Source organism: Poecilia latipinna, unplaced genomic scaffold (assembly GCF_001443285.1).
Source record: "Poecilia latipinna isolate Pla-1442-1.1 unplaced genomic scaffold, P_latipinna-1.0 Scaffold981, whole genome shotgun sequence".
Classification (NCBI taxonomy): domain Eukaryota; kingdom Metazoa; phylum Chordata; class Actinopteri; order Cyprinodontiformes; family Poeciliidae; genus Poecilia; species Poecilia latipinna.
Window position 1 is genome coordinate 63,948 of NW_015113597.1, and position 11,141 is coordinate 75,088.

Consider the following 11,141-nt stretch of genomic DNA (forward strand, 5'->3'; position numbering starts at 1 on the left):
GGCTCAGAGAGACAAAAAAAAAACCACAAAAAAAAACCTGGAGTCTCTAAGCAGCTATATGTTTGGCACATGGAGAACATCATCAAAAGAACATTTGCAATGAAACATGTTTCTTTTAACCTCTTTCAAAGCTGGGAGTGAGTTGTGCTGAAAAACACTCATAATTTATCAATAATTTGTTGTCATTCAGTTCTTTAAGCATATAAAAATAATAATCTTCCTAATTGGCGTTCTTAGTAGAGGCTGGTGTAATGAAATTCTTGCTTTTGTTCTGACAAAGGAAAATAAAAACCCCTGCAACACTTTTATTTGTAACTTTCATTTTATTTTTTTTTCTGGCATGTAAAGTACAAATAATTAAACAATTCCATGAAAAAGTCTTCAAGCGTCTTCAGCTGAAATCCCAGTAATAAATATCCTAGTCTAAACTGAAAGGTTTATTTTTTTATCTTTGTTTAAATTTGACATTGTTCATTTGGTCATGTTTGGAAGTATGAGATTTTGTAGTATTTTTTTTTGTGTAGTTTTTTTTTGTTGTTTTTTTTTTTGTTTCTGCTGACGTTGCTGTCGACAGAACTATTTGATCGTTTTTACCTTTTGATTTGTTCTACCATTCCAGGAAAAGGTAAGAAAAACATCACTAAGTTACTGCGTCCCCTCTTCTAAATAAATAGACACAAAATACAGTTGAGAAACAGAAGGACCACTCATCCCTTTGCAACTCTAGACACTCCAAAGAAAACCTTCCTGTAGCTTGTTGGAGCTCTGCGATATTTTCCCCCAGAGTTCTTGGCTAAGTTTGTGACTCTGAATTGATAAAAATGGCCTCACTGATAACATTTATTTGACAGATACAGAGGCTTTAATAGATTTTGATAAATTCAGCCCATCAGCGAAACAGGAAAGCATCTTTTGAGCAAACCAAACAAATCTCTCCCCCTGAAGAGAGCCGGAGCCTCACTAAAGGGGGGTCGCCTTCATCTCTCAGGGGCTCACAGAGTGGTTGGAAAAAACAAGACTGTGATTAGGTTAAATAATTAAAAGATTTTCATTTAACAAGACAAACAGAACACAGGCAGTAAAGGCATAACATCTAGCACACAGCATGTATGTTTATACACTTCAATTAGTTAAATATAGCAGTGCATTCTTTGACTATGGAGAACGTTTCCAAATCGTACTTCTAAAGCTGTTTTTCTATTTGTCCCCCTTTTTAAGAAACAAAATGGTGTAACCACAATTTTGGCAAACTTAAAATCTTTTAAACTTGCAAATATAATGAAATAAACCATAAATATACACAAAACATACTTTATACGAGGCAATAATAATAATCATAATAAATAGTTTTTAAGTTAACAATAAGTTAAAACTACAAGCTTAAAGTCGCCCAAATAATACAAGTTTGTTGGCGCTATTTTGAATTTTTTCAGTTTAAATTATTTTTATGTTGCAACAAAAGCTACCACAGACTTTACAAACACAATTGAACACAGTTTGATTGAAACAAAAGAAATCTAACTAAGTCTAAAATCTGCATACACTGTAAAAACTGCAACTAATAAAATGGAAGAAAAATAACAAACTGTACCCAATCAATGCAACCGAAACGTAATCTTCGACCCATGTGTGTTCTCTATGGCAACATCAACAACACAAATACACTAAGTTAACAAGTGAGTCCTGATATGTAAATGAAATCAAGAAATCACAGGAAAATGATATTTGAAATTGACGTGGGCTAAAACTGATGTTCTGTTAAGACGATATTCCTTTCCAAGTCATTGACAAAAGCTCTGCTAAAGTCAGCCAAATATGCAGTTTGAGCTTGCGTGGACAGAGCACGAAATATAGGGACCGAGGAAGTGGTCGTGGAACAATTTGGAGATCAGAGCTCTCATTCTTTTTTTCTGATTTGGTAACGAGTCTGTTCGATTTAGTCGCTTTCGCCTGAACAGTCGCTCCTCTTGCTATTCCTCAAAACCCTTTCAGTGTGACGTTTCTTTTTCTTTTTTAAAAAATATATATCATTTGTTCTCAGTCAATATAAAAACAAAGCACATTGCACTTACTGTTCCATAGGAAAGTTTTTTTGTCTTTTTTTTAAAATGATTATTGTTGTTGCTCAAGCAGTGTCTTACTGTTTCCTGCCATAGTCCTCGGCTCTCTGCCGTACATCAGGTGTAGGTCTCCATATGGACCGGGTGTGGGAGAGGTCACCTTTGGACTTTTTTCATGGCTGCAGTTCAATGTGGCCTGTTTTCTTGCTATAATGTCTGTCGCTGGGCTCACCACGTGCTCAAACTGGCTGTGCTATCACTTGCAGGAACCAAATGAGCTAGATTAGACCTTTCTGTGATTAGCTGTGGACGACAGCAATCGGCATTTGCAGGGGAGAAACAGTATGAGTCGGATCAAAAAAAAAAAATGTCAGCAAAAAAAGTATTGGCGATGTATTAAAAGATACAGATAAAACGGGCGATTTGAATGTCGGGGGAAATATGTGGATGCATTTTGTTTTTTTGTTAGTTTTTTTTGCCTCGGTCATAAGGTGAGTTGAGTCATCCCTTTTTTATATATATATGCCTTTTTTATACTGCATGATATGTGTGCAAATGTAGTGGATTTTAGCATTTGGTATGGTGTTTTTGTTTTTTGATTGAGAAATGGAAATCGATATGCGCAACTTACAATATATGCTCAAAATTAATTCTAACTCAAATTGTCGAGGGTCCTTGCTCAACAAATAACATAGATTTTTACAGCAATTATGTAGGGGATATTATAGTTAGTTTGTCCTTCTTAGTACTGACTTGCAAAGCAATTCTTTGGCAAAACTCAAATCTATCTCATCGTAAGGATTTTCAGTGTGAATCACCAGCACTTTTTGAATCTTTTTTTATTATTATTATCAATCTGCAAGCAGCTTCTTCAGTTTTACAGCTGGGCAGAGAGCCAATCTCACTGCAGCTCTGTCTGGGATTTTCAGGTCAAAGAACATCCATTGTTGAAGCAACACTGTAACAAAATTTCAAGACAAGAGATGCTGAGTGCGTCTGAACGCTCTAAAATACAGATGTGTCTTGTCAGGTCGTACCCTGGCTGTTGAAATGTATCTTCGTTTGGGTCCGATTTGCATTTGCCGGGTTTGTTGTTCCTCCAGATGCGGTTAAGTTTGTGTGAGATACGCGGCTCCTTCGCCCCCTCCCCAGATATCCCCGCCCATACACCACGCTGCTTCTTCCCTCTTTCTCTGTGAAGATCAGAGGGTTTCAAACGAAGCCACGCGATGTCCCAATTTTTTTTCCAAGCTTAAGAATCTGTAAAAATTCAGCACAAGGTCTTGTTCCTTTGTATGTATAAAAATAGATTATCTCTAATGTAATCCTTTTCAAAGAGACCGTCCTCTTTGGCTAACACAGCGTCACTTAGAAAAGCAAAAATGACTTGAATATAGCTGACCTTATTTAACGTATCATCATGCGCCTGTGTCTTGATATTAAAAGACACTCACTCTCCACATGGTACATCAAAAATCTGGGCTGCAGCAGACACTTCCACTAGACGGGTTGGGCCTTATTGTTTCATCAAGAGTGCCATAAATAATCCCTATGCTCCTGGGTTGGGGATATTTTAATCACCAGCTATTTTTGTTTGTTGCACCAAACTGATCGAGAGAAACTTGTTAAATGCTTTTTTTGTGATCAAAAAGGTAACTATGACACTTATTTGCAAGGTTGATGTACTGCCAATGTTTGAACGTTCAAAGTCACCAGGAAGATTTTTGAAGAAAACAATGGTCTTAAAGAAAAAACGTATCACTTTTTCCAGACTAAAAAGGTAAAATACAGAGCAATCTTTCTGCTTAATGGATATGTGTTCAGATATGACTGCAATCAGTTATCAGCAGTATAATCTATACACTATTGGACATAATGGATCCAGTTTAATCTACAAGTAGCATTTATCTTTAAGAAACGGAGGAATAATACTAGTGAATTTCACATTTTTGCTTCTTTGCGGGTCTGCCTTTATTATTAACGATGTACTATTTCAAACATGTTCAAGTTTTTCTTCCGACTATGCCCTCTAAGAGCAGAAACATTCAGCTGTAGTGAAATAAACCTGCCTGTCAGTGACTGTTTTTGCTTGCTTTTTTTTTTTTTCCTGACGGCAAACGGCTGATAGAAAGGCATTGCGGAAATAAAACCACTTTTGACGCAATAAAGCTTCTTTTGCAAGTCAGCCAAAGTGTAAAAACACCAGTACTTTTGACGCAGCTGTGTGATGATGAAACAGTTTTTCCCCTCACACTCATCACTCTCTCGCCCAGCAGAGAATTACTAATGAACGTCGTCACCATGGGAGCGCTGCTGCTCTGCTCTAAGTTCACAGACGGTCTGCCCGTATTCAATCCATCGCGTGGATGAGATCAAGTGAAAGAAAAAAAAAAAGAAGACAGCTTCAGAGGACTAAATATGTGTAAATCTTCCTATTACTGAACTGTGTTTTTTTGTGATACGTTAACTGTTCTATTGTGATATTTCTCGTGAGTCTGTGTGGATAGAAGTGATGGCCTTTGAACTGCTCTTTTCATTGACCGTTGAGCTAAATCATGTTGGGTCTGAGCTGACAAGCTCTGATATATAAGAGAAAAATGCCTTGAAGCGAGGCACCACCTAACGCAGGTCAGGAAACAGTAGTCAAAGTTTCTAGAAAATGCTTACATACTCGGCTATTATAACCACCTTAAATATTGAATATATAGTAATATTTTAATAGACGTATATAAGAGAACACTGTTTTTAGTTTCATTTTCTTTGATCTAAAAAAATCACTGATTCAAAATGCCCAAGTGTAAAAAAAGTGACTACATCCCCTCCAGCAGGATAATGGGAGAGATGGTGGGGTAAGAGTTTAGGTAAATTGCACGTTTTTTTTGTTTGTTTTTTTTGTTTTTGTTGATAATTTTGTTCATCAGTTGTCATTATTTGCCTGAATTCAATCAAAGCACTCAGTACACATTCTCTGTCACATTCGTTAGACTGTCTCCTAAATAGAAAGCTCTTCCCCCTTGCCCCCCTCCCTTTCAGAAAGCCCCCCATCAGCTACGCACCCCTTTTCTAATTCAATCCAGGCAAATACAGGGAAAGACTAGCAAGTTGTGTAAAGACAAAAGAAAGAACTCCACTAGTGTGTTTGTTTGAAACTCTGACTTATCTACGCTTGAGAATGTCTGTATGCTTTGTGTGTGCATGTGTTCTGTGCATCTGCACGTCTGTCTGTGTGTGTGTGTGCGTGCGTGTGTGTATGTGTTTGTGTGCGAGCATGTCAGAGAGAGAAAGACAGAGAGACTCAGTCCAGGCCCATGTAGAGTGATGGCGCAGGGAGGCTTCAGGTAGGACCCCCTGCAGGTTCAACCAGCTGCCACCGGCGGCGTCTGCTTCAGGCCTTGTGCTGCTTGCTGGTTTTGAAGGAAACCTGCAGCACGCGATCGCCCAGGCGGTAGCCGTTTAGACTGGCGATAGCCATGGCAGCTTCGTCGTAGTTGGTCATCGTGACAAAGCCGAAGCCCTTGCATTTGTTGGTGGTGAAGTCACGGATGACTTTGACATTGGTGACGGCGCCGAAAGGCCCAAAGAGCTGCCACAGGACGCTCTCGTCCGCCTCGGGCGACAGGTTGTAGACGAAGATGCACCAGCCGGCTCCGGTGGGACCGGTTAGGTTGACCCCGGCCAGACTGGTCATGCTGTCAATGGTGATGGGGGAGAATCTGGGAAAGAGAGGAGGAGAACTACCATGGGTGTCATTCTGAAGTTCCACATAGCATTCAGTGCTATAGATTATCTTCTAATAACTAGGTATCTGTCGCATTTGAGGATCCCCATCTCCATCCTCTCTCTGCTGTACAGTAAGTAGATAAATATGTGTGGGCACCACAGTGGCTCCTAACTGCCTGCTTTTATACATAATGACACTGCGTGCCCTGAGACAAGACACCCACACAATGTGCATTTATTAAATTTTTTTCCTCTGCTGACCAGAGCCTCTGGAAGAATTAAAAACACATGGATCACGATGTTCAACTGAAATCACAGCATTGAACAAAACACAGAAACCTAGAGAGGGATGAAAAGCAAACTGGAATCAAATCATACGAAAAACTGGAGCAAACAGAAGAGACGTAAACGGAATCTGGTATGTCCATGCTGGTGAAAAAAAGGGGACATTAAAGCAACTGAAACCAACAATGTTAGTTCAGAAATAAATACATAGAAATTATTCATATTGATTCAAATAAACAAAAGGAACGAAAAGGTTAAACAAAGCCATGCCAGAATACCCCGCTGTTAGGAAGGTACAGATAGTGCTTATTCAGTAGAATGGATAAATGGGCTGTGGGCATTAAGAATTATGGCCATATATGCAACTTCTTTTGAGATTAAAGCAGCATGTGGTATTCCGGGCACTTTGTTTGAAGGTTTTATTTTGGCATGAATGCTTTTGAAAGGACGCCTTTTGGCATTTACCTCTTGACTCCGTAGCTGGCGTTTAGTAAATTGTCGAGTCTGCAACGCAAGAGGGAGAGTGAAGGGGATGCAGAGGTTAGTTATGAGATCTACAAGGAATGGGAGTGGTGGGCTTTTTATGGTTAATGTGTTGCGTCTTCATCAGCTGGCCTGCAGAGGGCATCCTTCACTTCAACGCAGTCTCATATCATCCAGCAACAAATTTATCTTGTGACATATAGTCCTGCTGGTATTTATTAGTATTTATAAGTTACAATATCTTTTATTAGCGTTAATGTATAAACATATAGGCAAATTTGCATCTAGTGGCAAAAGAAGGAAAGATCCCACAATGCTTTTATTTTGAGCGATTTCTTTTTGCTTTTTGTCATTCAGCACAATTATCCACATAAATACAACCTTACCCGATAGTTTTGAATTTTTTTTTTTTTTTTGCAAGGTCTATGACTTATAAGCAGTATGCAAATCATAATGTATTTAACTTGATTCTATTTGTACTTGGAAAAATCTAGTTTCTTACATTGTGTTTGAGCTGCTATTTGGATCTGGTCCCTTTCCAAGTGAAGGGATCACACTGCAGTTTAAAAGAAAGTCAGAGAAAAAGTGTGAGGAGGAGGAGAGGGAGAAAGAAGAGGGAAAAATACCATGTTTCCAAATAAGAAATAGTAACCTAAAGGAGAAAATTAATTATAGCTTTTATAATCAAAATAATTTTGTTTTCTTTAAACAGTTTACATGTCTTAATTTTTGCATATTCCCACTGACGATTACGACCTCCAGCTTCATCTCTTAGCCATTTTGTGGTACAGATGTTGCATAAAAATGAAGAAACTGTAAAGATCTTCCATCTCTTTCAACTTTACAATGACTCACTTTTAATTGAGCTCAAAAACATGCTGTTGAAATGGAAATGTTTTTTTTTTTTTAAAGCAACAATAGAACAATAAATGAGGGACTTATTTTGGGGTAGGGTGGAGTTCAGGGCGGGGTTTAGAGACGGTTCAGTACCTGAAACGTTGAGTCTGGTGGTGCAGGGGTCCCGTGTAGCGGCGGGCAGCAGTTTGGTACAGCTGAGTCAGTAAGGCCTGGCCTGTTTTCTGGCTTGGGTTGTTGGCAAACTTGACTGTGATTGGCTCAGCGGCACCCAAAGGCTTCTGCCCGTTCAGTCCTTTGATGGCCTCCTCTGCTTCATTTCGCTTGTCAAACCGGATGAAGCCCACTCCCCGTGATATGCCTGCTCCGAAAACAAAATACAGAGGATTGGCGTGACTACCTTGGTGTTGGTGGGTCAGCTTGGCTTGAGGTGATCAGTTTTATTAAAAGGCCTTACCTGTAACTTGGTCCACTAAGATGCGGGACGTGATGATGCGACCATACTGGGAGAACAGTTGCTCCATGTCTTTCTGGCTCATGGTTTTGGGGAGTCCGCTCACATAAAGGTTGGCATCACGGATGGAGGCTGAACTTGGCCTGGCATATGATACCTAAAGCAGATTGAATAATCTGTTGAATCACAGATACAGATCCTTGTAAAAGTATTCACACATCTTGAATACTTTTACGGACACTATGATGTATTTAGTTGGAATTTAGAGCAACAGGACAAACACAAAGTACTGAAACAATGTGAAGTGGAAGGAAAAACATACATGTTAGTCACAAAATTATTTTATTTTCAATAGATCAAATGGATGATTTAAATAAATTTAGGTTTGAACTTTGATGGAACAATTTTAACACGTGAATATGCTTTGATGTAAATCAGTCAATTGTAGTTCTGGCTGCTCCTGAAGACAGGTGAACCTTTGTCCATCATCCCCACAGCATCATGCTCCCACCACTATGCTTCATTGCTTAGAGTGTTAGTTTTCCTCTACAACTAATATTGCGCTTGTTGGCCGAAAAGTTCAGTTTTACTCTCATCTTACAAACAGAAAATGTCATTACACATGCCTTTATGCCCAACCTTCCTTTCACCTTCACAAAAATACTCAACTTAGTGTTGGCCATCCCATAGAAGACCTCAAACATTTGTTGCAGTTTGTTTTTATAATATTACAAAGTTCAAGGAGTGTGAATATTCATGTTAAGTACAGTAAATAACCTTTAAATTACAATGTAAGTGGTAGTTTGAAGTAAGAATCCCGCTTATTCTCGCTCTTCTCTACAGACCAAGTTGTGTCTGTATTTACCTTAAAACATGACTTTCAGATTCATCACAGACACACTATTTAACAGCTGCGTAACCATTACTGCAGCTGAATCCAATCATTGCTTAACAATCACATGGGACTTCCTTGCTTTGCACTGAAAAACATCGGCTTCAGTCAATACAGTTTCCCAAATTCTCCAGTGAGTTAATTAGTACAGCGTCATTTTTGATGCATCTGTTCGTATCCCACATGGCTGTTCTTCTCAGTCTCATTTCAGTGACCTGTTTTCTGTTATGAAAAAATAATATCTAAGTGATTGTGTAAGAGGCTGACCTCTTGTTGCCTCTTTTTAAAAAAATAAAATAAAATAAAATAAATCCTGTTTATGGAAACATGAACGGTTGAGTGACAGATAGTCCACTGCAGTTCTTTGTTAGGAGTGGTGTGTTTGTGTGTGATGGAGAGACAGTGTGAGTGTTGTTGGAGATAGGCTGAGCCGTTCTCCCTCTGTCCTGCCTGCTTTCTTTGTTTCTATTCTCCAGGGTGGGTGGAGGGGGGTGAGCGAAACGCTCCAACCGAGCAAACAGTGAAACGCACCTTAAGGCTGGGAAGAGTTCTCCCAACTTATGAATATACTATTCACTAAATACATTTACAGACGTCTGTGAAAATCGTACAGTCGTTTTGCACCCATGTTTTACTATTAAAACTACTCGGTGCTAGTTAATTGGTCAACATATCTTTCAGATGAATACAGGTGCTTTGATTTCATAAATCAGCACAAAGGACCAGCGTCTATTGTGTCCACAGAGGGACTGCGTGAGCAGGAGGGTTGTGCTGCGTGGTGATTAGGGTGTTCTGGACGAGGCGCGGGGGGGAGCTGCTCCGTTCGGGGAGCAGAGGCTGCCCTATAATTAACCCTCTCGCTGTCGCTCCCACAGTACAGATGGTGCCTCAAGCCCATATGGCCTCTAATCCCGTCATTGGCATTCTGCTCTCGACCCCTCCATCATCCCCTCCACCCACTTTCCCCCACACCTTGATCTTTTCTTTGAAGCTTTCTGTAAAATCGGGAGAAGATTGGAGTACTGACATCAGCTACTGTGTTTTTATATCTAAGAGTGGACATTTTCCTTCTTAAGAATTATCTTTACGGTCACTGTGATAATAATTGGCTTTTTGCTTAGATATTTCCTTGCTGTATGTTTATCTTTGACTTGACCTAAAGTTCATTGTTGAGTCAGAGCATCTGCTCTGTAGATCCTGCAGTTTGTCTCAGCCTTTGATCAAGTTTGAGATTGGATGAAATTAGAGATTAATAATTTGATCCCCCCCCCCCTACTCCCCACCACCTCTCTGTCCATCATCTGATTTTGGGACAAAGAAGCCCCCTAATTAGCCTAGATTGAGGACAGATGGGCTAACCTGCGCTGACCCATGTGTGCCACAGTCAGGCTGCCTAATTGCATTTCCATCACAAAAACCCTCCGCATGTTGTCCGCCCCTTGCTTTCTGACCTCCACTCTCTCCCTCTCCTTTCACCCTTTCTCATTCTTCTTTTGTTCATGCTACCACTCCCTTCTGCCTCTCCACCCCCCCCACCACCCTTTTGCCCCCCTGTATTTGCTCCCCTCCTGCTTTGACATCCGTTGCCACCTCTTTCACCAAACCCCCTTGACAAAATCTCCACTTCCTTCCTTTTTTTTTGTCTGGAATGTTGTCAAGAATCCAAAATGAATTTGAAGTGATTCTGTTCTCAAAGCATCGAGTTCTGCCCACCTTGATTGTTTTAGTCTGCAATTTGAGACCATTTAGTGTGTTGATAGCCTTGTCTGCGTCATTTGGATCCACATAGTTTACAAAACCATATCCCAAACTCTGACCTGCAGGAAAAGACAGAATGACAGGGGATGTTGAGATTTTTCAAAACCACCTGGAGTGACTTTTTCAGCCCATGCCAGTTTTGTACCTGTTATCTTATCTCTGACTAGCTTGCAGGATTCGATCTCTCCAATGCTACCAAACAAACTTTTGAATTCTTCCTGGGTCATGTTCTGAGGCAGATAGTTGACGATCAAGTTGGTTTTGCTGTCATCTGTGGAGCCATTTGTGCTAATGACTGGGCCGTTGGGCAGACTGGTTCCGCTTGGACCGTTGGACACCTGCGTTTCCATGGTGCTGATTATCTGCTGAGGAAGAGGGTGGAATTAGATTCATTATTCACAAATAGACTCTGCAAAAGTAAACCTTTAAACATGCTTCGAATCCATTATTTAGCTTACAGTGATACATATGCTAATAGAGGCTGCACACAGCAGAGCACACAGAGGCAGCTCACTCTCTAAGCATCAGAAGTGCAGGTCAAGAATCAGCGTTGCTAAAATGGAGGTGGACAAGGTCTGATTTATCATCCTCCCTTCCCCCTTCTGCTCCATCTTTTCTGCTCTCCTACTCCCTG

The 11,141-nt window shown here is 40.1% G+C and overlaps 1 protein-coding gene across 7 annotated transcripts; it reads right to left on the reverse strand.

The window, feature by feature from the left end:
* Positions 1 to 4,946: 4,946 nt before the first annotated feature.
* On the reverse strand, positions 4,947 to 10,869 carry elavl3 (ELAV like neuron-specific RNA binding protein 3). 7 transcript variants are annotated; one of them, XM_015050243.1, is made up of 7 exons: positions 10,653 to 10,869; positions 10,463 to 10,566; positions 7,861 to 8,014; positions 7,539 to 7,764; positions 7,051 to 7,104; positions 6,531 to 6,569; positions 4,947 to 5,794 (listed from the first exon to the last, which is right to left on the reverse strand). In XM_015050243.1, exons 1-7 carry the CDS (start codon positions 10,855 to 10,857, stop codon positions 5,446 to 5,448), a joined length of 1,131 nt encoding a protein of 376 aa, XP_014905729.1. In that variant the 5' UTR covers positions 10,858 to 10,869; the 3' UTR covers positions 4,947 to 5,445. The 7 variants fall into 7 exon arrangements, with proteins under 7 accessions (XP_014905729.1, XP_014905730.1, XP_014905733.1 ...); XM_015050244.1 differs by having other exon boundaries at positions 4,947 to 5,773; positions 7,539 to 7,767; XM_015050247.1 differs by lacking the exon at positions 7,051 to 7,104 and having other exon boundaries at positions 4,947 to 5,773.
* Positions 10,870 to 11,141: the final 272 nt, after the last annotated feature.